We start from the raw sequence: 26715 nt of genomic DNA on the forward strand, positions 1-26715 counted from the left end.
CTCTAGGCATTCCTAGATTACACCATCTCAATCTTTATCGTCTATCTTTCTTTGTGATTTCATTTATGCCCCAGCCCTCCTCCCTCTATCATTCTCATATGCAGCTTCATTCAGTGTTTTAACATAATTGTATTACAGTTAGGTAATATTGTGCTGTCCATTTCTGAGTTTTTATATTCAGTCCTGTTGTACAATCTGTATCCCTTCAACTCCAATTACCCAATATCTTACCCTATTTCTATCTCCTGATGGTCTCTGTTACCAAGGAAATAGTCCAAGTTTATTCACTAATGTCAGTTCATATCAGTGAGACCATACAGTATTTGTCCTTTTGGTTTTGGCTAATCACACTCAGCATAATGTCCTTAAGGTCCATTCATGTTGTTACATACTTCATAACTTTATTCTGTCTTACAGCTGCATAATATTCCATCTTATGTAAATGTCACAGTTTGTTTAGCCAACTGTCTGTTGATGGAAATTTTGGCTGTTTCCATCTCTCAGTAATTGTTAATAATGCTGCTATAAACATTGGTGTATAAATGTCCATTTGTGTCCTTGGCCTCGTGTCCTTTGAGTAGAGACAGCATATAGATGGGTCCTGTTTTTTAATCCATTCTGCCAGACTATGTCTTTTGATTGGAGAGTTTAATCCATTAACATTCAGTGTTATTACTGCATGGGTAGTACTTTCTTCTACTATTTTGCCTTCTGGATTTTGTATGTCATATCTAATTTTCCTTCTTTTTACCTTTACTCATAGGCTTCCTTTCTACACTCTTCTCCACACCTCTCTCTTCTGTCTTCATATCTGTCTCTAGTGTTCCCTTTAGTATTTCTTGCAGAGCTGGTCTCTTAGTCACAAATTCTCTCAGTGATTTTTTGTCTGAAAATGTTTTAATTTCTCCCTCATTTTTGAAGGACAATTTGCTGGATATAAAATTCTTGGTTGGCAGTTTTTCTCTTTTAATAATTTAAATATATTATCCCACTGTCTTCTTGCCTCCATGGTTTCTGCTGAGAGATCTGTGCATAGTCTTATTGGACTTCCCTTGTATGTGATGGATTGCTTTTCTCTTGCTGCTTTCAAGATCCTCTCTTTCTCTTTGACCTCTGACATTCTGATTATTAAATGTCTTGGAGTATGTCTGTTTGGATCTGTTCTCTTTGGGGTACGCTGCACTTCGTGGATCTGTAACTTTAAGTCTTTCATAAGAGTTGGGAAATTTTCAGTGATAATTTCCTCCACTAGTTTTTCTCCTCCTTTTCCCTTCTCTTCTCCTTCTGGGACACCCACAACACGTATATTTGTGTGCTTCATATTGTCTTTCAATTCCCTGAATCCCTGCTCATATTTTTCCATTTTTTCCCTATAGTTTCTGTTTCTTGTCGGATTTCAGATGTTCCGTCCTCCAGTTCAGAAATCCTATGTTCTGTCTCTCGAAATCTACCATTGTAGGTTTCCATTGTTTTTTTCATCTCTTCTACCTTGCTTTTCATTCCCATTAAGTTCTGTGATTTGTTTTTTCAGATTTTTAGTTTCTTCTTTTTGTTCTTTCCTTGCCTTCTTTATATCCTCCCTCAATTCGCTGATTTGGTTTTTGATGAGGTTTTCCATGTCTGTTTGTACATTCTGAATTAATTGTTTCAACTCCTGTTTGTTGTTTGAATTGTTGGTTTGTTCCTTTGATTGGGCCATATCTTCAATTTTCCTAGTGTGATTTGTTATTTTTTGCTGGCATCTAGGCATTTAATTACCTTAATTAGTTTATTCTGGAGATTGCTTTCACTTCTTTTATCTAGGGTTTTCTTGCTGGATGAATTTGTTGTCTATCTGTTCTTTGACATTCTGTTCAGCGTTATCTGGACCTTTAGCTTAAGTTTTGTTTAACACAGGAGAATTTTTCAGTTCTTGTTTTCTTGTTTCTTGCCCTGTTTGTGTGGTGCCTTTCCTCCCCCACACTTAGGAGGGTCTACTTAGCTATTATTGACCCCAGCCAGATTTTCCCATACCAAACTGGCCTCCTATCAGGAGGAAAGAGTCACCTGTGTCAGTTTTCCCTGAGGGTGAGACCCAGCAGGTTGAAAGACTTTCCTGTGAAGTCTCTGGATTCTGTTTTTCTTATCCTGCCCAGTATGTGGCACTGGTCTGACTGCAGGTCCCACCAACATAAGATGATGCAGTACCTTTAACTTTGGCAGACTCTGCCTGCTGGGGACGTGGTAGAGACAGAGGAGAGGTTGTAGGCTGGTTTTAATGGCTTCAAATTACCAAGCCCTGGGGTCTGAATTCCTTGATGGAGGGATTCCACCTGGGTGGGGCTTCACCCCTCCCCAGCGGAAGGCACAGGCTCCAGATAAGCCCCCAAAAGAGCTCACTTTTGCCTATGCCTGGGGCAGTTGCAGCCTGAAAAGTCCTGCCACTGTATCCAGAGGCTGTCAAGCCTTTGTAGATACACAGCCACAAAAACTTCTGTTTCCTTCTTTTTTTTTCCCCCCTTTTCCGTCAGTCCTGCCCCCTTGGCACTGGGGCAAAAATGAGCAACCTCCGCTTTGATCAGGTTCACCTAAGCTGGGGGCCTATTTTTAGTAGTCAGAATTTGTTAATTAGTTCCATAATTGGCGTTTGATTGTGCCCAGTCCCTGCTGCTGGTAAAGTCCTTTCCTTTCCCCTCTGGGAAGCGGCCTGTGGGGAGGGGCTCTGGCCGCCACAGCTTTGGGAACTCACAGTTCTGGGGGGTGCTCATAGCTGGTCCAGCTGGTCCAGACTGGGGTACGCTGTGTGCCTGGTCACTGATGTGGCCCAGGAGCTGTTCTGTACTGTTTCTGGTTATTTAGTAGTTATTCTGGAGGATGAACTAAAACGTGCACATTGTTAAGCCGCCATCTTGACCTGGAAGTCACTCCTTGGCCTTTTAAACTAAACAGATTATGGTGTATTAGATGCAGAATGACATTCCATTCCAGTTTTGTCTCTCATCTTGGACATCTCTGTCTGTGAGTCACTTATCCAATACTTCCAAATGATGATGGCAGCTGGTGGTGTTTGGTAGACCAGATGTCTTGTCACCCTTCAGGAAGGAACTTGGGGTCAGAGGACAGCAGAAGTCCCACTGTGGCCACCGCCTACCATGCCACATTTCTGCCTCTCTCCCACCTGTAGGCACTCCCTTTGGAAGCGGATCCAGAATGCCGTGACCCCTCTTCTTGCCAGTATAATATCATTCATCGACCGTGATTGCAACCTTGAGCTACTTGTCAGGCCAGATTGCCCGCCTTGGACAAGAAGTCTTTGGATGTTTATTTTCAATGACTTGAAGCTTCTCAACATCCCTCTGGTGATGAATGATGCAAGGTGAGCAGAAGGCTTTCTTTTTATGGGGAAAAATCATAACATAGTAACAGGCTTTGTTTTTTGTGTTGGCATTAACATGTATACAACACAAGGTCTCCTATCTCGACTGCTTTCATGTGTACAATCCAGGGACATTAACTCGTCCATGTCATCACCCACTATCAAAACTTGTTCCTCACGCCAAGCAGAAACCCTGCACCCATTAAGCAATAACCTCCTATTTTCCATCTTCCCCTGCCCCAGCCCTTGGAAACATGTAACATACTTTCTGACCCTATAAGTTTGCATATTCTAGGTATTTCATGTAAGTAGAATCCTACAATATCTGTCCTTTTGTGTCTGGCTTATTTCACACAACGTGATGACTTCAAGTTTCATCCATGTCATAGCCAAATCAGTGCTTCATTCCATTTTTTGGTCTAATAATATTCCATTGCATACTTAGACCACATTTTGTTTTTCCACTCAACTGTGGATGGACACTTGGATTGCTTCCACCTTTTGGCGATTGTGAATAGTGCTACTATGAACATGAGTATGCAACTATCTGTCCAGATCCCTGTTTTCAGTCCTTCAGGGAATAGACCTGGAAGTGGGGTTGCCGGGTCATATGGTAATTCTAGATTTCACTTTCTGAGGAACCACCAGTTTTCCACAACAGCTGCACCATTTTACATTTCCACCAACACTGTACAAAGGTTTCTGTTTCTGGGCATCCTGTCAATTGTTACATTGTTATTTTAAATAATAGCCATCCTTGCTCATTGTGGTTTTGATTTGCATTTCCCTAATGGGTAGTGATGCCAAACATCTCTTCATGTGCTTTTTGCACATTTGTATATTTTTTGGGGGGAAGTATCTATTCAAGACCTTGGTCATTTTTTTAAACTTTTTTATTGTATAGTATAACATGTATACAAAGCAAAGAAATAAAAGAGCAAGAGTTTTCAAGCACTCTTCAATAAGTAGTTACAGGACAGATCCTAGAGTTTGTCATGGGCTACCATAAGATCCTCTCAGATTTTTTCTTCTAGCTGCTCCAGAATGTAGGAGGCTAGAAGGCTTAAATATTTTTTTTTCACCACAATCGACTTTTTTCCCCTCTCTTTTTTGTGAAAAAATAACATATATACAAAAAAGGAATAAATTTCAAAGCGCAGCACCACAATTAGTTGTGCAACATATTTCAGAGTTTGGTATGGGTTACATTGCCACAATTTTAAGTTTTTACTTCTAGTTGCTCTAAGGTACTGGAGACTAAAAGAGATATCAGTTTAATGATTCAGCAAACATATTCATTTGTTAAATTCTATCTTCTCTGTCAACTTCTCTGTCAACCATCAACTTTGATCTTTCTGTCCCACTCTTTAGGGGTGTTTGGGCTGTTGGCCATTTTAACTTTTTCATGTTGGAAGGGTCTGTCACTAATATGGAGTAGGGAGGTAGAACTAGCTGGTGTTCTGGAGAGGGTGGGCCTCTAGGTTTCAGGACTTGTCTAGTCCAGGAACACTTCTGGAGGTTGTAGGTTTCTAGAAAGTTACTCTAGTGCATGGAACCGTTGTGGAATCTTATATATTGCTGTAGGTATTCTTTAGGATTGGCTGGAATGGTCCTGGTAGGGGGTTGGCAAGTTATGATAGGTAGTGAGGTCTAATTGAAGCTTGTAAAGAGCAACCTCCAGAGTAGCCTCTTGACTCTATTTGAACTCCCTCTGCCACTGATACTTTATTAATTATACTTCTTTTCGCCCTTTTGGTCAGGATGTAATTGATGATCCTACAGTGCCAGGGCCAGATTCATCCCTGGGAGTCATCTCTCACATCGCCAGGGAGACTTTCACCCCTGGATTCATGTCCCACATAGGGGAGGGCAATGATTTCACTTGCAGAGTTGGGCTTAGAGAGACTGAGGCTTGGCCCATTTTTTAACTGAGTTGTTTGTCTTTTCATTGTTGAGTTGTAGGAGTTCTTTATATATTCTGGATATCAAGCCTTTATCAGGTATATGAGTTCCAAATATTTTCTCCCATATTTTTGGTTGTCTTTTCACTTTCTTGGTAATGTCTTTTGCACAAGTTTTTAATTTTGATGAAGTCCATTTTATCTATTTTTTCTTTTGTTGACTTGTCCTTTGTTCTAGTTTGCCAGCTGCTGGAATGCAATATACAAGAAACAGAATGGCTTTTTAAGAGGGGGACTTTAATGAGTTGCTAGTTTACAGTTCTAAGGCCGAGAAAATGTCCCAATTACAACAAGTCTATAGAAATGTCCAATCTAAGGCATCCAGAGAAAGATACCTTGGTTCAAGAAGGCTGATGAAGTTCAGAGTTTCTCGCTCAAGTGAGAAGGCACATGGTGAACACAGTCAGAGCTTCTCGCTCAGCTGGAAGGGCACATGGAGAACACAGTGTCATTTGCTAGCTTTCTCTCCTGGCTTCCAGTTTCATGAAGCTCCCCAGGATGCATTTTCCTTCTTCATCTCCAAAGGTCACTGGCTCGTGGACTCTCTGTTTCGTGGTGCTTCAGCATTCTCTGCTCTCTCTGAATCTCCAGTTATCCAAAATGTTTCCTCTTTTATAGGACTCCTGTAAACCAATCAAGACCCACCCAAATGGGTGGAGATATATCCTCACCTAATATAGTTTAACAACCACTCTTGACTAAATCACATTATCCATGGAGATGATCTGATTACGGTTTCAAACATACAGTATTGAATAGGGATTATTCTACCTTTATGAAATGGGTTTTTGATTAAAACATGGCTTTTCTAGGGAGCATACTTCCTTTCAAACCAGCACATCCTTTTAGCGTCAAATTTGAAAATCTGTGGTCTACTACAAGGTCCTGAAGATTTCCCCCTTTTTTTTTTCTTCTAAGCATTTTATGAAGGTTGTTGAGGTTGTTGATCCATTTTGAGCTAATATTTGTATATGGTGTGAGGTAGGGGTCCAATTTCTTTCTATCATATGTGGATTTCCAGTCTTCCCAGCATCTTTTTGAAAAAGACAATTCTTTCCCCATTGAGTGGCCTTGGCATCCTTGTGGAAAATCAGTTGGCTATATATGCAAGGGTTTATTTCTGAACTCTGAATTCTATCCTATTGGTCTGTTTAGCAGAGGTCTAATTTCCTCTTCCAAGTATTTGGTAAAGCCTAACTTTAACCCTAAGGTATCTACTTTAGATTCTCATTGAAGTTTGCTCTCTTTTCAGCCTGAGGGATTAGACTTCACAGGGACAGAAAAGAGTTTACTAAAGTTCTGAGGAATCTCTTTGTTTCATTTTCTGCCTTCCTCATTTCTCTGCTTTGAGAGCACCCATTATAGTCACAATAGCCAAACGTACCTTCATCTACAATTGGGAAGTTCCCCTTCCTTACTCCATGGGACTAGACAATGTATCTCTGAGTGTGGGCTTTTAGGTCACGAGCTAGTTGGCTTCCCAAAAGCTTCCTGTTTGGATTTCCAGAGGGCTACTATTCAGGGGTGTACATTATTCAAAGAAAACATAAGTAAATAGGATTCTAAACTTCTGGTAGAAGCACTTACTTAGAAGATAAGACACTGTTGATGATCATGAAAGAAAGATTACTTCTGAAGAGTCACAGGTATAGGGGAAAGAGTAGGTGTAGGCACCAAAAGACCTGGTTCTGCCAGAGACTTTGGGCAACTAACTTGGCCCATCCCAGCCTTGGTTTGATTTTTCTTTGTCTGTAAAACAAAGGGGTTACTTAAGGCTATCTTTTAGTTCCTTCATATCAGAAACCCTGAGCTGTAAAAATAGCCAAGTGGGCTGTCCTTATAGGCTTCCAAATGCCCTTATTTTTTAGACTGGGAGGCACTGGCATCACCGGTGGGTCTTGCCTTGTGTCTTAAGTGGCATCTCATTATCCTGTTCTTTTTCCTCATTTACATCTTCGCAGAGCTAAAGGTGAGATGTCCTACATTATGGTCCAGAACAACATGAAACTTTCTGAGGACATTTCCAATGATATACCATTCAGTTGGAGAATCAAAGACCATCTGGAGGAGCTTTGGATCCGGGCTCAGTACATCAAGGATGCTGATGGTGAGAACTCCTGGAGGCAGGTCAGATTGTGTGCAAGCAAAGGAGTCACGAGCCAACCCAAACAGGTGGCTGCTATCGTGACATCAGTTCTGGAGTGTGGGTTTTAACATGTGGCATATGGAATAGCCTGGAATTTATGGGTTTCCTGAGTAGTAAAGTTTCCGCTGAAGTAACTGAAGCCTCCAGTGGGGATCAGAAGCCTTTAAACAAGGGCAGAGGTGGCCTGTAAGATGTTTTTAGTCGTGTGATGGCCAGGGGTATGGTGGAATAGGACATGTTCTGTCAGGGAGGGGTGCATCTCTGCATGGACCTTTCTCAGTGACCACCAGCCCCTTGAGTAGAACATCTTCTTCCTCCAAACCTAGTTGTCAACATCCCTCTGAAATTACACAGCCCTAACTATGGAACTTTGTTCTGCCATCAAATGCCACATAGTTTGGCCAGTCATTGGAGGAAAACCAATGATAGCCCAGATTTTGGGGGGAAAGTTGTCTTTCATATGTGAAGTTGTCTTTAAAATTTGCTTGTATTATTGCCTTTTTTAAAAAAATGGGCCAAAATACTCAAAGGTGAACTTACTTTTTAGATAAGCATTCTATCCCTTTCCCTGAACAGACTTGAAGTGCTTACTCTCCTGAGTGTTCCCTTTTTGCAGGGCCCAACCCTGACCTTTTTTGCTAACGCAGCTCCACCACACACTAGAAGGCGAACCTTTCTAGTTCGAGTCGTCCTCGACCCTGGCCCCTAAAGGGTGACACCCTCCCACCTAGCCCTGCCTCACTTGGGTTACTAAAACATGTTTACAGCTTAGGAATAAATATGCCACGCAAAACTTGGCCTATTCAGAGAGTTTTATCCTTCGGGGAGAGCAGGGCCATCTGTGACCTTAATTTAACATCAATTCTACCTGCATTTCTGTTATTCCACTGGGGAAATATCTAGAAATTTCTAGAAAATGACCATTCCTTTCCTTCTGTATAAAAGCAGGTGGTGCACCCCTTCTTTGTCCAGTGAGCTGCCATTCAGCAGACCCTTATCCACTGGGAGGTTTAGAGTCCCTGTTCCTTCTCCCAGAGAAGCACAGCTATTCCTAATGTGAGGGGAGCATCATGATTTAGATTTTTATTCCAAGCTGTCCTTGGGTTTCCCATCTGCAGGACTATCAGAGAAGTTAGTGGAAATCTTTCAGCAGACTCCACTGGGCAAGTTTCTTGCTCAGTTCAATGGAGCGGAGCAGCAAATGCTTCTTCAGGGCTACGTGAAGGACTTTCTTCTCTTGACCATGAGCGTGTCCACTTGGGATGAATTAAAGGTAAGTATTTACCAAGGGGGCAAACATGACGTTTATCAAATGGTCTGGGCTGGATGTAAGCACAGCGCTTTCCCTCAGTTGCCCAGCACTGGTGTGGTTATATCTGCAAAACAGAATGTGATCCGAGAAGGACACTTGTGGGTCAAACTGCTGTCTAGTCATCTCAGAAAGCACAGTGAAAGACCCCTGCAGCCACTGGCCTGGCCCCTCAAAGCATGGAGCGTTCTATTAATAAGATGAAGACTCTCCAACTTCCCTGTAAAACCTTCTTTTTAATAGTTTCTCTTGAAGAAAACTGTGCTGAATATTTAACTGACCTTATAGGATAAGAGTAATAAATGAAGTTACAATAAATGAAGTGATATATAATAAGTGAAGTATAAATGAAGTTATAATACCAATAAATGAAAGATTGGTACTTTTGACTGCCTAAAATGTTCTAACTTCAGTGCATGAAAAAGAGTGACAAATTTGAAGAGAACATAATCTATAGAAATTATGACTTATTTTTAATAAATTTTAATGAATTATGCTTTGGCCTGAAATGCAGAGGGTCCAGCTTCTCCAGAACATCAACTAGTTCCATCTCCCGATCCCATATTAGTGACAGACCCTTCCAACATGAAAAAGTTAGAATGGCCATAGCCCCAATACCCCTAAAGAGTGGGAGAGAGATCAAAGGTGATAGTGAAGTTATATAGAGAACATATATGAATATGATTGCTGAATCATTATATTGATATTTCTTTTAGTCTCTAATATCTTAAAGCAGCTAGAAGTAAAAACTTAAAATTGTGAAATTGTAACCCGTACCAAACGCTGAAATCTGTTCTACAACTAATTGTTGTGATGTGCTTTGAAATTTATTGGTTTTCTGTATATATGCTATTTTTCATAAAAAGAAGGAAAAAAAAGTCAATTGTGATGATAAATGCACAGCTATATGATGATATTGTGAACCATTAATTGTTCACTTTGGATGATTACACAGTATGTGAATATGTAATATATATCAATAAAAATAATAATAAATAATAAAAGTACTCTTAGGAGTCAATAAGAGAATGCCCTAATTTTTAAAAATTGGTAAAGTTTATAAACCAACTATTAACAAAATAATTATACAGGCCCCCAGACACATTTGGTAACTTGCACAGCCTCACTAGAAAATCAACAAAATATAAACAATTAAATACCATTTTTGCCTCCATTTGGCAAAAAATACTTTTAAAAAGTTGGTACTGAGAATGAATCTCCAGCATAGAGTTTCTGGCAGAAGGAATTCAGAACCCTTGTATGATCCAAGAGTCTGTTCTAAGAAAACTGTCGGACATGTGGACAGTTATTTTATTCAGAGGAATGTTCTTTATGGCTTCATTTACAAAAATGAAAACTGAGAAGAACTCAATTGTCCAAAAATAAGGACTAGATGAATGAAAGTACAGCCACTTGGTGAATTATTATGTCACTATTGAAGGTGATGTTTTTCAAGGATATTTAATGATAGGGAAAATGTTCACAATGACATAAGCAGAAAAATGTGGGAATATGTTGTACTCCTGATTTGGGGATGATAAAGAGAAAGGAGAAAAAAGGATGGATGGATGGATGGAGAAAGAAGGACGGACAGACAGAGCAAAATGGATTGATGGGGGATGGATGGATGGGTATTAAAATGACTAGAAGGAATGACATCAAAGGTAAGCTGTAGCTAGTAAGAATATGGGTGATTTCTTTTCTTTTTTTTTTGCATGGACAGGCACCAGGAATGGGTGATTTTTAAATTTTCTTTTTTGCACTTTTTGAATAGTTCCAGTTTTCCACAGTAAAAACATATCATTTTTATAATTTAAAAATACATACAAACCCCCCCCCCCTTTTTTTTAAAATAAATTCCAGTTTCTGCAGATAGCTCTGTGGTCCTGTATCAATGAATTAAAAGCAGCATCTAGAAGGCCAGAGGAAGAGATTTCCTTACCATGGGTGCATCTTGCCTACCAACGCTTCAGGAGCCGGCTCCAAAACTTCTCCAGGATCTTAGCTTTCCATCCCCAAATTCTACAGTGCCTAATGGAAGTATCACAGAACCGTGTCCTGTCTGACACTGAGATGGTATGTCCCTCCTGGGGATACTTAGCCACTCAGAGGCCCAGGGCTTGGCCTTCCTTGAGTGTGTGTGAGTGAGCAGAGCCCCAACTCCCCACTGGGCACAGAGAGCTCACAGGCTGTGCTCCAAATGGGATGCTTCTTCACAGGGCATGTATGTCAGGATAGTGCACAGGTGTTAAGACACTGCTAACTAATGCTTCCTGCACCCTAAGACAATAAGGGATTAGGTTCCCAGCCTGGAACATAAGAGCACACAGGCTAGCAGCCAGGCCTCTGGACTAAAGATTTAGAGCAGCCAGAAATAAAAAATAAAATGAAAAGGCAGTGTGTGTGTTTGGGGGGGTCGGAGGGCAGGTGCATGGGCGCTGCTCAGAGCTGTGTTCTCCACCCTTCCAGACTCTGGACGCGTTTGCAGCCATGGCCTGTGTTGAAATGCTGACCAGAGACACCCTGAAGCCCAGTCCCCAGGCCTGGCTACAAATGGTGAAGAATCTCTCCATGCCGCTGGAGCTGGTCTGTGCAGATGGGCACATGCAGGACAGCGGGGATGTCACCAAAGCTGTCGTCAGGGAAGTCAGGTGGGCATGCGGGCTGTGCTCAGCAGGGGCCTGTCCCCGCCCCTCCTGGCAGGGCAGTGAGAAAGACACGCAGGCAGGAAGAGGAAGGGGCCGCCCCTCCTCCCTGGAAAACACTTGTGCCGGCCAGGCCCCGTCTTCGCTGCTGAAGCTAGGAAGGAAACCACCTTCAGGGGTCCCCTGCATTGTGGTGGTGGGGGGGGGGGCGGCAAGAGGGAAAGATCCTGTGCAAGAAGCTCTGTGATGGAAAGGAGCAGTTAGAAAGAATGCCGTCACCCGCTAGGATGGCTGTCACTTAAAAGAAAACCAGCAGAAAATAAGTGTTGGCGAGGATACAGAGGACCTGGAGCTCCAGTGTAGTGTTGGTGGGAATGTAAAATGGCGCAGCCGCTGTAGAAGACAGTGTGGTGGTTCCTCAGAAAGTTAAATACAGGATTACCATGTGGCCCAGCAGTCCCACCTCTAAGTATGTCCCCCAAAGAGAGTGAAAATAGGGTCGTCAACAGATAGTTGTGCAGCAGTGTTCATTGCAGTGTTATTCACAATAGCCCAAAGCTGGCAACAACCCAAGTCCCATTAGCAAACAGGTGGATAAACAAAATGTGGTACATACACACACCATGGACTACTGTTCAGCCATAAGAAAAGGTGCCATTGCATGTCTCAGAACTTCATTCTTTATCTCATGAAATTGGGTAGAGAGAGTCAGGGAGCAGATCATGAAGGGATCTTTGTCCATCATTCTCACCATCTGCATTTACCCGAGATCCTTTCCTTATCTGCTGACTCCTCTGCCCTCACCTGCCTCTTCTCCCTCTGCTCATTGGGTCTTGGGTGCTGGGCTGTTGCTGAGTGAGGTAAACCCTTCCTTTGATAGGGTCCAGTGGAATCGGATTTTTTCTGTTGCTCTCTTCGTGGAGCATGTACTCCTGGGAACCAAGAGTGAGATTCCTGAGTTATACAAGCTGGTGATGGAGTATGTGTCCTCACTGGACAAGGTGAGTACTCTGGCTTGGATGTGTCTCTTTCCAGAACAGAGAATCACTGAAACCCAGCCTGACCTTTCTCTGCAGGTTCTCTCACAGCTCTCCGACAATTTTATCTAGAAGTACAAGGGAAGGTGATTTTATCACACGGACTGTTACATATGAGATATTTAATTGTTCCATTATTTATCCTTTCCAGACTGCTAAGGTAGGGTATGTCCTATAGGGCTCACTTGTGGGAACAGAAGCCATTCTCGTAATTGTATGCAGAAAGGGATATTCGTGAATGTCTTCGCTTCCCAGCTGCGATTACAAATACCACAAAATGGGTTGCATTAAACAACTGGAATTTATGGGCTCACAGTTTTGAGGTTAGGAGAAGTCCAGAATCTCGGCATCAGCCAGGTGAGGCGTTCTCCCTGTAGACAGTGGTGTTCCGGGTCCGGCCTTGGCCTTGGGCTTCTCTGCCATACACCCCACACATGGCCGCGTCTTCTCCTTTCTCTTCTGGGTCCCCTTGGCTTCCAGCTTCTACCCTGCCTGTACCTTTCTCTCTTTATGTCTAAATTTCATACTGCTTATAAGGGCTCCTGTAGTTGGATTAAGACCTATCCTGATTCAGGTGGTCCCATTTTCAAATATTCCAGTGTACAGTGGTTCATACCAACAAACTGGATGGCATTTATGCACATGCAGTTCTGGGGTCCATAATTCACCCCACCTCAGTGGGGAGCAGTGTGTTTGCAGAACCCTTGGGAGGGTGGAAGGAGTGGGCTCCCTGGGCCTCCACAGTTGACTCATGGAACAGACCAGTGGACTGGCCTCAGGTGGGGAGCAGCTGCCATCGCAGGTTTAGGAAGAGAGAGGTGCATGAGCTGCCCATGGGGTTATGGCCGTGAGAAGTCAGGGCACCCCATGCATGAAAAGTAACGGGACAGACAGATCCTGTCACATCCTGAAGCCACAGCTCATGTGGCACCATAGGCCTGGGGCAGTGGGGGGCAGAAGCAGGGCCTCAGGTCCAGGAACCGTGCTCGGCCACTCAGTGGCCCAGCAGCTGGCCTTCAGCTGGCCTCCACCACGTCGGCAGAAGGCCTGAAGCTGGGGAAGCCAGGCTCTGGACTGCAGGGCCAGAGGGAAACAGGAAACCCCTTTAACAAGATAAGCACCCCCCCCAAGCTCAAATCTCAAATGTACAGTAAACGTATCCCCCTACATACAACCAAACAAAACTAAAAACAAACCAAACTGACCCATGTTAGAAGTCGGATTGGAGTTACCCTCCGAGAACTGTCTGAAAGAGGACTTCTGGGTGCTGGTACCTTCAGTTTCTTGAGCTGGTACCGGTCATGACAGTGGATTCACGACAGTGGATTCACGACAGTGGAATAAATTCTAACTAAGCACAGTTAAAGAGACAAATAGTATATATGTCCTATTCAAGGGTATATGAAATGTTTAGAAATTTTGCCACATATTGAGCTGTGAAAGAAGTCTCAAAAGATTTTTAAAATTCAGTGTATACTACGTCTTGTGATCACAATACAATTATATTAGAAATCAACAACAAAAGACGTGCTTAGAAACTAAAAATAATACACTGATAAATAACTCATAGATTGAAGGAGAAATTACAAATTCTGGAGCTTAGAACATTAAAGTTATTATGTCCCAAAAATTTGTGGGAAGAATCTAAAGTAGTAAGAATTAAGAGAAAATGTAGACTCTTAAATAAATGTGAGGGGAAAAAAAGGAGATTAAAATTAATGAACTTAAGTGACCATCTCAAGAAGCTAAAAGAAGAAGAAAAATATTAAAGAAAATGTAAGAACAGGAATAGCAGATAGAAACACAAAAGAAATAGATACGGATCAAATAAACCAAAAGTTAGTACTTTGAAAGCCTAATAAAACAAACCCCTAGCCAGACTGAGCAAGAAAAAAAAATTAGAAAACCCATCAAAATTAAGAATGAAAAGGGCATGTGATCATAGATATAGTTGGACTTTTAAAATTATATGAGGATAACATGAAAAGTTGAGACAATATATTTGAAAGATTCTATTTAAAATGGGTAATTTCTAGGGAAAAAAATTACAAAAGTGTCTCAAGAAAAAAAAAGACTCATATAAACCAATACAAATGAAAGAAAAGAAACTAATTAAAAAAAAAAACTCACCTCTAAAAATATATCAGACCAAGTGGCTACAGAGGAAAGTTCCTAATTTCCAAGAGTGAGTATCTCACAAACTGCTTCAGATTAAAGAGTGCTAACTCCCCAGCTCATTTTGATTTCAACCCTGACAGGGATAAATCAAGAAGAGAAAATTAAAACCTGGTATCTTATGTACAAGGATGGAAGAAGTCAGAAATAAAATACCAAAAATCAAAGTTAGTATGATATTAAACACAAACATATCATTTCCATGTAAGATAAATCCTAGGAATTTAAGGATGGTTAACATTAGAAAATCTATAAATCTCTAAAAGATAAACTCTGTATGAGCAATTCAAAAGGTAAAAAAAAAGCATTCAAGAAAACTCAGCACTCTTTCTTGATTTGGGAAAATAAATCCTATTGGGAAAGTAGGACTAAAAGGAAACTCTCTGTAAGCTGATGTTGCTAAGAGCAGGCATGATATGAAAATGTCAGTGGCAGACGTCGTGCCTAATCACAAAATTCCTAGTGTGTACCTATCACACTCACTGACCTGTGTTGTTGGAGATGGACATTTCCTACAAACCAGTGTTTCTGCTTCTCGGTACATACCACAGAGAAACCTCCACTTGTACTCAAAGACACACATACAGGAATGTTGGGTGCAGAACTGTTAGTAATTGCAGAAAATTGGAAACATTCTAAAAGCCCATTAACCGGAAAACAGGTTAACTGGCATATGAATCAGTGGGTACCACACGGCAATTAAAATGAATGCTCTAGACCTCCACGTATTGGGGAAAATAGCAAGTTTCTGACGCCTGTGTGCAGCGTGATGGCATTAATGTGTAAGTTTTAAAACATGCAAAACAAAAACGGAACGTTTATGCATGCAGACATATGTAGTCAAAGTAGAAATTTGGGCATGTTGCTATCTCTGGTGGGGGGAGGCAGGGAAGGGTGAACAGGAAGGGCACACGTGGACTTCCAGCTGTCTCTGGAATGTCTCATTTCTTAAAAAAAAAAAAAATACCTATAGCAAATATTCCTAAACGCTAAGATTTCTTAAAGCTGGGCGGGGGGGCTGGATACAGAGATGGTCATTGTATTATTGTTTAAAGTTTGAGATAGCTCGTAATGAAGGGGGAAGGAAGGGCGCCTTAAAAGAAAATGCAAGAGAGGAAGAGGGGACACTCACAAGTTGAGAATTGAAGACCTCCTTCCCCAAAGCAGCATAATCACAAAGAGAAGGGGATTCAAGGTTAAAGAAACTGTTAAAAGTGAGTAAACAAATAAAAAACCAAAAGGGCCTTGCACTGCGCCCTGAGCAAGCCAGCCCTCCCTGTCCCCATCTCCAGCACACTGGCAGAATGGAGCCCCGGGTGCTTCCTTGGCACCCTTGGGAAGCCCCCTTCCCTTGCAGGGCCCTCTGCCCATCTTCCCTGCTAATCCAATTCCTCGTTCCCACCTTCCCCGCTCAGTGCCTGCAAGAAGACTCGGACATCAAAACCCACAGGCCTTTTGTCGCCGTGCTGTCCATTCTCTGTAAGTGTAAGGAGCAGGCCAGCCAGACCCTGGCCAGGTAAGCGCTCGGGTTTGGGATTTGGGTTTGGATGCCGAACCTTTTGTACGTTTCGCTCATTGCAGCCGCCATCCCTGCTTCAGAACTGATCACCCTCCTTGGCCTCTAGGTTTGGGGTCCAGCCTTGTCCCATTTGCCTGGGAGATACACAGGATCCTGTCAGTCTGCCTTGCGAGCATGTCTTCTGCCACACGTGCCTCAAAACCTGGCTCATCCAGGGGCAGAAGAAATGCCCCTTCTGTTCATTTGCCTTGCCCAACAGGTTCCAGCTCACTGTTTCCCAAAACCACAGGTAAAAAAAATTCTTTCTCCTAAGAAAGCTTCCTTTTTATTTTTATTTTTTGGCAAATTCAGTATTCAGAAATACACCCTGTTAACCTTCTCTTAGTAGAAAACCTGACTTCAGAGAACTATTTTGAGAACCCACTACTTAGGCACATCTCTAAACGTCTGGTGTCCCAAAATTATTACTCTCTTCCAAAGACTTACTCCCATGCCGATTTGGGAGAAAGAAAAATGACAGGAACCAAACCAGAAAGTTATACGTTAAATAAAGCCAAGGAATTTAGATGCAGCTGGCTTTCTCCTGTAAATTCATCCTCTTGATCTGTACATTTGGTCATGTTCTGTGGCCTGAAGATAAAAGTAGCTCTTATCTGGCTAAATGCTTGTTGCAGCAGGTGGCTGGAATCAGCTGCAGCTCCCTGGGCTTTACCCTTTTTCAGCCCCTGTTCTCTAAGTCCTTGATTTTTCTTCCACTTCCATCCCATCTGGTCCCTCCTAAAAATGGAGCCTGGGCCAGCCATAAAGGTGGCTTCTCTGAAATACCTTTGGGGTACTGAAGGTATTGCTGGCTGGTCCAAAACGATCCAAGTATTCAAGGAAGAGATGAGTCTAAATACCTTACAGTCCGTTGCGGTTTCAAAGACCAGCTCTAATGAATAGAAGGACTTACTTGCATCTTTTTTTAAAACATAAAACCAAAATGCTGTCCAAATCCCAAATCAGTGTGCATGGAGGAATTTGGGAATAAATTCTATGAGTCTTTGACCATGTCTTTTAACCGCTCCTAAGGGTAGCCACCAAAAAGCATGCCCAGTTCCGTCAGATGTGTAATAGCTTCTTTGTGGACCTGGTTTCCACCATGTGCTTCAAAGATAATGTTCCACCCGAGAAGAAAGTGGTTGAGGACCTGCTGTCTTTACTCTTCGTCGAGAAGGAGCTCTTAAGAGATGCCCCCCAGAGTGAGTTACTTTCTCTTACAGATCTAAGGATTTAGTTCTCCTTCAGCTCATCATTTTATATCTGATGAACACTGAGCCATCTTTTTCTTTCTGGTTTAAGGATGCCGTGAACACACAAAATCTCTCTCCCCATTTGATGATGTTGTAGATAAGACCCCTGTAATCCGCTCAGTGGTCCTGAAACTGCTTTTGAAGTACAGGTAAGAGCAACCTACCTTGAGATGTGTTCTAGAAATTAGCCTGGACTTTTTGCTTTCTCATCATGGCTGTCTCTTTGCTGCCAAGTTCTCTTCTCATGACTTGTAGCTAGTTCACAATTTGTGGAAGCATTTTCCATAGGAGACCACCCGGATCATTTGTCTGCCTGGGTTACGCATTTTGGTATTTTCCCATGTGCTGAGCAGAGCCACAAACACATTTAGCAAAAAAGAAAACAGATAATTAGGAACACACATGAGTTAGGAATCATGGACTTCAGTCTTAGTTTTACGGCTACCCGGGTTTGTGATTTTAGGTTCCCTCCTCCTCACCTTCCTCGATGTCTCCTAAGTTTTGTTTCCACTGTTAAATTTCTCTGATTTTATGACTACGTAGCAAAGCCCATATGAGCAGGTGCCAAAGTTCAATGATCAAATTATTATATTGTGGAAAATCATTTAAAAGCTTATTTGTATTTGTAAGGCTGTATTCTGAGTATATTTTGAGGCATTGGCAAAATAAAAATAGTGTAAGAAAAATTCTTACAGAAACAAATATTTCTAACTTACCTGTTCAAATGCAGACTCTGAATAGAGATTCAGTGTAATCTTAGAGCACGGATCCCCTGGGCAGAGTCTACAGTGACTCACTGCAGAATTCTCGCCTGCCATGCTGGAGACCTGGGTTTGATTCCCGGAGCTGCCCATGCCAAAAAAAAAAAACAAAAAAAACACGGATCTACTGCATCCTTGTTGATGAACATTTCATTTTTATTCTTTTTTGTCGCTTATGAAATAGTCTGTTCAAACACAATTTCTGAAGGATTTTCAAATAAAATACTCTTAAAATATATTTTAAAATATATTTTATTACGGAATTAGTGTTTTACTAGACCTTGAAATGGTTTTTAAGCCATATTTATATAGAGCTGACTTGAGATATGAAAAGAGCCTGTTTTGAGGCTATATAATTTCTATTAATTTTGATAAATGTGTGAAACTTGTATTGTTTTCATTTCTTCGCCTACAAAAACAGAAAAGTAGTTGCTGACCCGCGTACGTCTTGACATTTCAAGAATAAACATATTGACATGACTAAAACCAGTACATAAGTAAAAGTAAATATTTTGTCGTTAAAAGCCTAAAAATTTCAGAACTTGTTTTAAAATAAAAGATTTGACATAAAGTATGTTTTAAAAATCTGCATTGCCATTCTCTGGTTGAGAAATCATGGCTTCCATCATTACTTTGCTTTCGCATGACAAGTATTTTTGTGTATTTTAAGAATTAATTAGGCTGGCCTTAGACATGTCCAGTGGAAATATAGATGTTAACTCTTTTGGAGAACCCATCCAACCAAGTGGCAAAGGCTGAGCCTAGAGCTTCCCCATTCTTTGCTGCTTGTGACCTAGAAACTTGCAGTGAGAGCAATAAGAACTTTTGGTCATGTCTAACTCCACTGAGTGTGGGCTCCATCTGTATCTTTCCTCAGTTAAAGACAATGTCAACAGCATCCAAGAATAGTATCGTTTGTGATGCTTGCGCTAACCTACCACAATGGTTCCCAGAGTCTGTGGATCTTTTGGGAGTCCCCAAGATCAAAATTATTCGTAAGAGAATGCAGAGAGATTATGTGCCCTTTTCAGTATATAGATGTTCACATCAGTGGGTGAAGCTGTGAGCACCTTAGCCTGACTATAACTGTCCCAACAGCCCTGCAGCCATGCTGTGCACACGTAGGGCACAGCAAATGCCAGTTTCACTCTGGAATGTCCAGAATTAAACTATGAATATTATTTTATCAACTTTCGACTTCTAAGAATACGATTTTTTAATTTTCTGTGTGTTGAAATGGAAAGTGCACATAAAACACTCTCACTTTCTACTGAAGTACAGCAGATATCTCAAGGAAAATCACTCATGTAGTCTTTTGAGTTACAAGCTAAACTGGCCACTGTTTACATGGAACAGTGTTTTTACTTAAGAGAATGATTAACAAACCATCGTTATTCAGACTTGGTCACTTTCCTGAAAATGTTCAGGAAAGCAACTGACAGTGTTTATTGCTGATGATAAAATTCAAGCTTTTTAGAAAAAATTAAATCTTTGAAGAACTTGCATCCACCACTGTGAGGTGGTCCAATTTTCTGATATATAAAGATTTCTTGAAGAGATCGGTGGTGATGCTAACAAATGTATTTTTTAAATATATTGTAGAATAAGACTTTGTCAACCTTTGGAAGAGCTTCATAACTCAGTAAATCAATATTTTCCAAATGTCCAATGTGATAAAATTATACATGGGTCAAAAGAATCCATTTAAAGTGCAAGACAGACCATTTGGCTTTGGTGTAGCCAACACTGAAAAGGGCACTGGGACAACTTCGGATTCCACATTGCAACTAGTCTTTATAAATTATCTTCTGCTGAGTTTTGGTGAGGTATCAGAGAAGGATGCCCACAATTATCTGAAAAGACTATTAAAATATTCCTCCCTTTTCCAACAACATAACTGTGTGAGGCCAGATTTTCTTCATTTATTAAATATATTGTCACTGACCAGAAACAGAAGCAGATGTGCAAATGCAGTTGACCCTTCACAACCAGACATGAAAAGGTCTGCAGGAATAACTGTAAAGCAAAGCCTCTCACCTCACCAATTAATTTTGGTTTGGGATATACTTTTTTTCTTTTTTTAAAAAAAAAGTTATTTAATGTGTACTGGGCTTATCATTATTTTGCATGAATTGATAGATATTTTTTAAATTTATTAGTTTCAGTTTCTAATACTGTAAATATTATAGGTAAAACCCACATAAATAAAAGCTCTTTGGGGATCTCAATTGTTTTTAAGACTATAAAGGAGTCCTGAGACCAGAACGTTTACAAACAGCTGATCTAAAACATGGAACTTTATATTCCTCCAATGTTATGCTAACATGTCTTCAATCAGATCATGTTGCAATCTGTATTTACATGTATATGTGTATCTATGTCTATACAAATATAGATAGATGATAAGGAGGCCACTTTTTTTTTATAAGATGAGTCTCCAGGTCTGAGATAACTGATGTAACATTTTCTTTCCACAGCTTCCATGAAGTAAAAGATTATATTCAGGATTACTTGTCCCTATTACAAAAGAAAAGATTTATAATTGATGATAAAACTGAACTCTACATGCTCTTTATCAACTGCCTGGAGGTAAGCTGTCACTTCTGTCCATTTCTTTTGCAAACTCTCTGACTTGTATGACTGACACGATTGAAAAATGAGTTTCTGAAAATGTACAGTATATACTTTTTGTTGGGCAAAGTAACAGGTGGAAAAAAAGAAGGGTTTCGAAGACCTTGATCCCACCCTAAGCTGTTGTATTTATTGTCATCTATGTGTGGGCACACAACACAGCCTAAGTAGGCTACACAGGTAGATGACAAAATTGGTGATTATCTCCAAATGGCAAGATTATGAATGCTTTTTGTCTTCTCTTCATATTTTTATTTCCAAAATTTTTATGATGTATATGAAAGAAATAGGAGTACACAATTTTTTTTCCTCCTTTCCCCCTCCTTTCTTGCCCCTAAAACAAGGAGTATCCATGTTCCATGATTCAGAATAGTTCATTCAAACCTGCAATGATGCAGATCTATTTTTCATACCTTCTTTATTCTCCATGGAGTCACGCTCTGGCAATTTAGAAAACTGAGACTTGCATACTAAAATAATATTCTTTTCTTTCTTCCTTTTTGTTTTTTAGGATTCAATACATGAGAAAACTAGTGCCTGCTCCAAAAATGATGAACTGAACTACATGAGAGAGGAAGAGCATTTCCTCAAGACTTGTTCCTTATTACGACAAGGCCAAAATGTGGCTAGTGAGGCTTCAGTTGAATACCTCCAAGTGATGGCTAGGATACGCCTCTGCCTTGACAGGGCTTCTGATTTCCTCTTTGAACTTCTTGAAGCTTCAGGTAAGTCTCCCCCTGAACCTTTCTCTGCCTCATACTTAGAGACCCCAGTATTTAGAAATTCAGGGAACACAGGAAACTGGTTCTTAGAATCATAGCGGTCCTTACGATGTCCCCTTTCCCCTGGGTTTGTTTTTTACTATGAATTCCTAATGAAATAAACACCATGCTCTTTTAGTTGCTTTTCCTACCCAGGTAACCAATAAATATTCGAACTCACTAGTCACTCACTCCCATTGTCATTGAACTTTCCAGAGGTGGCCAAGGAAAAGCAGTGCTATCTGCGGCAAGTTGAGGGCTTCTGCACCCAAGCCAAGAATGACTGGTACCATGTGTACTTGGTGAGGAGGCTTACCAACCAATATGGAATGGAATTTGTGCAGAGCCTCTCCAAGCAGGGCCATCCATGCCAATGGGTTTTTCCAAAGGAAGTCATCACACAGCAGGTGAGAAATGGAACCCCTGGCATCCTGGGAATGCTGTCCTCTTTCTGCAACACACCCACAGGCCAGAAGTCAGCACTGCTTCCCCTGTCTTCCTTCCCACCCTTACTTTCTTTATAGCCATTAAGGAAACATGCTGGGGCTCTGTGCCTCAATTAACTTGAGCCACTTGTGGTAATGTTTAGATTGCCTGCCATAAGAAATAGATGTGTGTGTTTGTGTGTATGCATGTGCATTGTGTGTGCATGCATATGTATGTGTGTGTGCTTTCAGTTTGTGCAAATGCATATGTGAATATATGTGCAGGTGTGTCTGTGTATTTGCGTGTATATGTTTCTGATTTTGTTATCTACCTACAAAGCTTATTTAGGCATCAATTCTCATCGAGTTTGACACAGGGGAAGTTAAAGAATGTTTCTGGAGCCTTTGCTGTCAGCAAATTAAAAGTGATTTCACTGGTAGGGTATGTTCTTTTTGCCTTCATTAGGCAGATACAGGAAAGAATGAGCTAAAGGTAAAAAAAAAAAAAAATTGCAGTAAGTTTGGCTTTCGGTCCTGTCCTTTCCTGGTACTTAGAAATTAACAAGTTCTTACTGTCCTGGGGTTCCAAAAATGACACTAACCATCCTGATCTTGTTTTATTCTACTACCAATCAGGACTTAGGGTTGACATATTTTATGTCACTGGTCTTTGGTGCTGTACTGTAAGTAGAGAAAGCAGCTGCAAATTTCGCATTGCCTCTTCTGCAGGTTTTTCATCTGTTTTTCCCTCTTCATCTTATGGAGGAGGAAATTCTTCCCATAGACAATTCTTGACTATTATGCCTTGTGCTGGAACAGCGCATCCCAGTTTGGCCTCCTTTAGTCCTCTCAGGCTCCTTTACAAAACACTTCCCTCCCCCTTCCCACCCCAGTTAACCCCTGAATAATTATTTCTGATGCAGAAAGACCATCCAGGCCAGATGGATCGATACCTGGTTTACGGGGATGAATATAAGGCCATTCGCAATGCAGTGGGCAAAGCCGTCCTCGAGTGCAAGCCCTTGGCTATTGTGAATACTCTGAAGGTAGGATGTTCAAGGGCAGTTCAAGAACGGTTCAAGGTGCCTCTTTAGTCCAAAATGGTGCCCACTCAGAGCCTGTATCTCTCCTTGCTTCTGTCACCTGATATTATGGTGACAGACTCCTGGAGAGGCCCGAGAGGGTGGTACCCTGCATCAGAGCTCATACACTCCTGGCCTCCACTGTTGTGCCTGGACAGTGGGCGGGAGCAAATGGCTGAAATAACAGTTGAACGGTGTTAACAGATTTACTGCATTTTGCTAAGCTGCCAAGGCCATCAGCAGTTCTTTTTTGATTTGTATAGGTCCATGACTTCCCTCGAGACCCTACCATAAAATTACTTTCCTCCAAAATGACTCTGATATGAGATATGTTGGCACAACTAGCAAATTTCATACCTTATATATTCATAATTCACATACATATGCTCATGGATGTGTTTAATAATCTTTGAATTGTTCAGCTGTTGCTTCCTTTTGTATCCCTGGCATTGTGCCAAGAAGAGAAGCTACAGAAACCCAGAGTATTTCTGCTTGGGAAAAATTGATGACAGGTGTTGAGTCAGAAAGAGAACAGATGGTGATTTCTTTTACTTCTGTCATGAGACTTCTGCTAAAGACGCATCGAGTTAATGAACATGAGAACATTTCTTGAACCTTCTAGTCCAAGAGGGTCAAGCTGTCTGCCAGAAGACATCTGCACTTCCCTTGGAGTGCAGGGTCCCCAGAAGCCAGGTCCTTGGGAGAGGCTTCCTAACCCTCTCCCACGTCCCGTATTCACACAGAGATTATACCAAACTCTGACCCTTACAGAGGTCTGAATCATTTTTTAAATTCTCACTAATGTCCTTACTTTTTCAGGCCTGCAGGAGCCCTGGAACTCAACAGGCAGTGCACTTATTGTTAGCTCTTTTCAGGGAGGTCACTGTTTTGTATAGGTCCTGCAATGCCAACCTCCATCCCAAGCCAAAGGTAAGCACTGCCGTTTAGAACTTGTGTATGGGGTACAGTTGAGGTAAAAGTCACACACACAAGTTGGGCCTGTAAGTTTGTATCCAGAATAGGGGTTTCCAGCAGCTTTATATGGAAGAACTATTAACCGTTTAATACAAGGCTTTTAGAATTACAATGAAAACTAAAGTCGAGAGTAAAAGATCCTGTTTACCAGAATAGAACATCAAAATTAGTCATTAGGTTTGTGGTTGCTGTGTTTACACATGAAAAGTCCCTTCTGTATAGGATTTACCCACAAATGGGTGATCATTTAACCATGTTTACCTTGAAATGTGATGTGTATTTGGTATCAAAATACATGTGTCACTATGAGCAGACCTTTGAATTTACATAGTATTTTTCTTTGCTATATCTGATAGTCTTCTCCTTTTTTTTTTTCCGGCAGCAGTGTGAGGCTCTGAACAAATTTCTTGAAGAAACTACGGTCCTTTCTTCTCATAATACCAGACATTTTGCAACCTCCCTTGTGGCCAACACTCTGCCCTTGCTGACTGTGGGCCCTGGCGAGGGCAGCCTCGAAGGGAGAGTGATAGAGATGGCCATCCACGCTGCAGCTGTCCTCCTGTGTGGGCAAAACAAAGTCTTGGAGCCCCTAAGGAATTTAGCCTTCTTTCCAACCAGTATGGCGGTAAGAATGGGATAAGATGGCGTTAGCTTTCCTAGTAAAAATGTCAACAGTTTGTCACTTTAGAGACCAAGACTGTAGGCTTCAGAACCACTGGACCACAATGTCTTCCAGCTCCTCTTTCTGCCTCTTTCATCTCCTTGGATCCTTTAGACCACAGGGATGGTGGAAAAACTTGCCCTTTGGCATCCCCTAGACAGCTTTTGAGATTAAGTGGAGAGAAAATCTGAAGTGCACTTTCCCTGTCTGGGCCTCTCGCTGAACAGCAGACAATCCGTGTGCTCACTCATCCAGTTCCATCTCTTGCTTTTTTTCCAGAATGCTTTTCTTCCGACAATGCCAGAAGACTTGCTGGCTCAAGCTAGGAGTTGGGGGGGTCTGGAAGGAGTCCACTGGTACAGTAAGTATTGGTGCCTGAGATGGAATCACCCACCTCAGCTTGGAGGGCATTACAGTACCGCCTGAGGCGTTGGCTAGACTTGGAACCCACATGGTTGATGCCCGGAGGTCCAGAAATACCTGACAGTGAACCTGCGCCCTGAAGGCTGTGTAGATGGGCCACACCATGGCTTTCCCACTCATGGGGGAGGAGCCCTTTAGGACACACTTTCGTTCCTTGGATTGTATCACTTGGGGGTGGGGAGAAGAGAGCCACATCAGAGGCTCATTCAAGGACCAGCTCACGATACAGCAATGCTCTTGACCCAAAGCTAGCTAGCTCTTTAGAAGTGTTGGGGTGGGAGACAGAAATAAACTGTGACTTTATTTAAATTTTGCATCACTTTGAGTAAATCATCTTAAAATAGTTTTTGAAGTCATCAGACATGCTCAAGGCAAAAACAAAAAAAGTTTTCAAAGAGAAGGGAAGAGTATCAAATGCTGTCCTCCTTGCCTCTCTAGAAAGCAGCCCCTGGGATGAGCCTGCAATGTGATTTCTCTTTGATTTGTAAAATTAAACTCAAGAGATGTTTTTCACCAGCAGCAACATATATTGAACTCCTAATATGTGTCAAATAACACAATTTCCAAAGTAGTTTAAGATTTCTGATAATACGTTCAGGACACGTGCCTTGTGTTACATTGTGGTTAGGGCCAGAGGGGAAAGAGTTGGCTTTCCTTTTAGACGCAGACCATCACGTGAAGCTCACCAATGCATATCTTGTTCTTTTAACAGCATGTCCCAGAGGTCATCCCTGTTCTGTGGGAGAGGTGAGTCTTGGTATTTGGGGTACAGTCTGGGAAGCTCAGAAGTTGGGTTCCCCTGGGTTTGAGGAGAGGGGTCACAGAAGAGGGAGGTAGAGAGGGCTGAGACCTTTTGGAGAGTGCAGAGGGTTGTCTGGGATGTTCCTATGTCTACATGGCACTGAGAAAGTCAGCTCAGGGAGGTTTTCTGGGGTACACCATCACAGCAGCCTGGGGATCCTCAGCACTGAGGACCTTTTAGACCCCATTAACTCTTTGCTGTAAGGGCTATTCTCATCATACGATGCTTTAGCAGCATCTCTGGTCTCAACTCGTTCAACGCCAGTAGTGCCTACCCACCCTCAGGGTGACAACCACAAATGTCTCATAGGAGTTAAAGCTGTCGCTGGCTGAGAACCCCTTTAGCCATTCCTGCCTACCCTCTCCCATGAGGGATCAGTGAGGCTTACCTTTATAGAATGGCATAGGTGTGGACTAGACCACAGCGCATTCCTGGCCCAAAGAGGAGATGCCACAGGACACCACGAGGATAGGAAGAAGTGACTCATAGGTGGTAAGCCATGTGGCAGAAGGAACTGTATATTATTCCTCTCTGAATCCCAGAGCCCCCTTCAGCTCAGCCACAGGCTGCTGAATTGAGCTGAAGCATGTTATTTGATAAAGTAAACAAGAAACATGGACGGGAAAAACTGATGGGTAGGCTTCATCTTTTTGAACTTCACTTGCTCCCTTGTCTATGAAGAGACTGAAATAGGTTTTTCCCGAGGTCTCTCTCAGCAGTGGAAGTCTGTGGCCTGGGAGACTGTGGTTGCTTTG

The 26715-nt window shown here is 41.8% G+C and overlaps 1 protein-coding gene and 1 long non-coding RNA gene across 8 annotated transcripts in view; one reads left to right on the forward strand and one right to left on the reverse strand.

Moving 5' to 3' along the window:
* Positions 1-26715, forward strand: part of RNF213 (ring finger protein 213) — a 130158-nt gene that overhangs the window by 88044 nt on the left and 15399 nt on the right. For all 4 annotated transcript variants that reach the window (XM_077166168.1, XM_077166170.1, XM_077166169.1 and 1 more), the window contains 18 exons: positions 3164-3355; positions 7278-7423; positions 8581-8735; positions 10635-10847; positions 11241-11422; positions 12297-12417; positions 16044-16144; positions 16254-16436; positions 17219-17388; positions 17489-17588; positions 20678-20789; positions 21343-21556; positions 21809-21999; positions 22941-23063; positions 23919-24029; positions 24457-24699; positions 25015-25096; positions 25871-25905. In XM_077166168.1, the coding sequence (XP_077022283.1) occupies positions 3164-3355; positions 7278-7423; positions 8581-8735; positions 10635-10847; positions 11241-11422; positions 12297-12417; positions 16044-16144; positions 16254-16436; positions 17219-17388; positions 17489-17588; positions 20678-20789; positions 21343-21556; positions 21809-21999; positions 22941-23063; positions 23919-24029; positions 24457-24699; positions 25015-25096; positions 25871-25905 (2674 nt within the window). The remainder of the gene's footprint in view (positions 1-3163; positions 3356-7277; positions 7424-8580; positions 8736-10634; positions 10848-11240; positions 11423-12296; positions 12418-16043; positions 16145-16253; positions 16437-17218; positions 17389-17488; positions 17589-20677; positions 20790-21342; positions 21557-21808; positions 22000-22940; positions 23064-23918; positions 24030-24456; positions 24700-25014; positions 25097-25870; positions 25906-26715) is intronic.
* The window catches only part of LOC143688342 (uncharacterized), a 51523-nt gene that overhangs the window by 5875 nt on the left and 18933 nt on the right, over positions 1-26715 (reverse strand). For 3 of the 4 annotated variants that reach the window (XR_013177959.1, XR_013177956.1, XR_013177955.1), the window contains 2 exons: positions 18156-18285; positions 14096-17784 (listed from right to left, as the gene is read on the reverse strand). This is a non-coding gene — a long non-coding RNA (uncharacterized LOC143688342). Of the gene's footprint in view, positions 1-14095; positions 17785-18155; positions 18286-26715 lie in introns of those variants that run through there. The other variant, XR_013177958.1, reaches the window with a different exon arrangement.

Source organism: Tamandua tetradactyla, chromosome 6 (genome assembly GCF_023851605.1).
Source record: "Tamandua tetradactyla isolate mTamTet1 chromosome 6, mTamTet1.pri, whole genome shotgun sequence".
In the NCBI taxonomy this organism is placed as follows: Eukaryota; Metazoa; Chordata; class Mammalia; order Pilosa; family Myrmecophagidae; genus Tamandua; species Tamandua tetradactyla.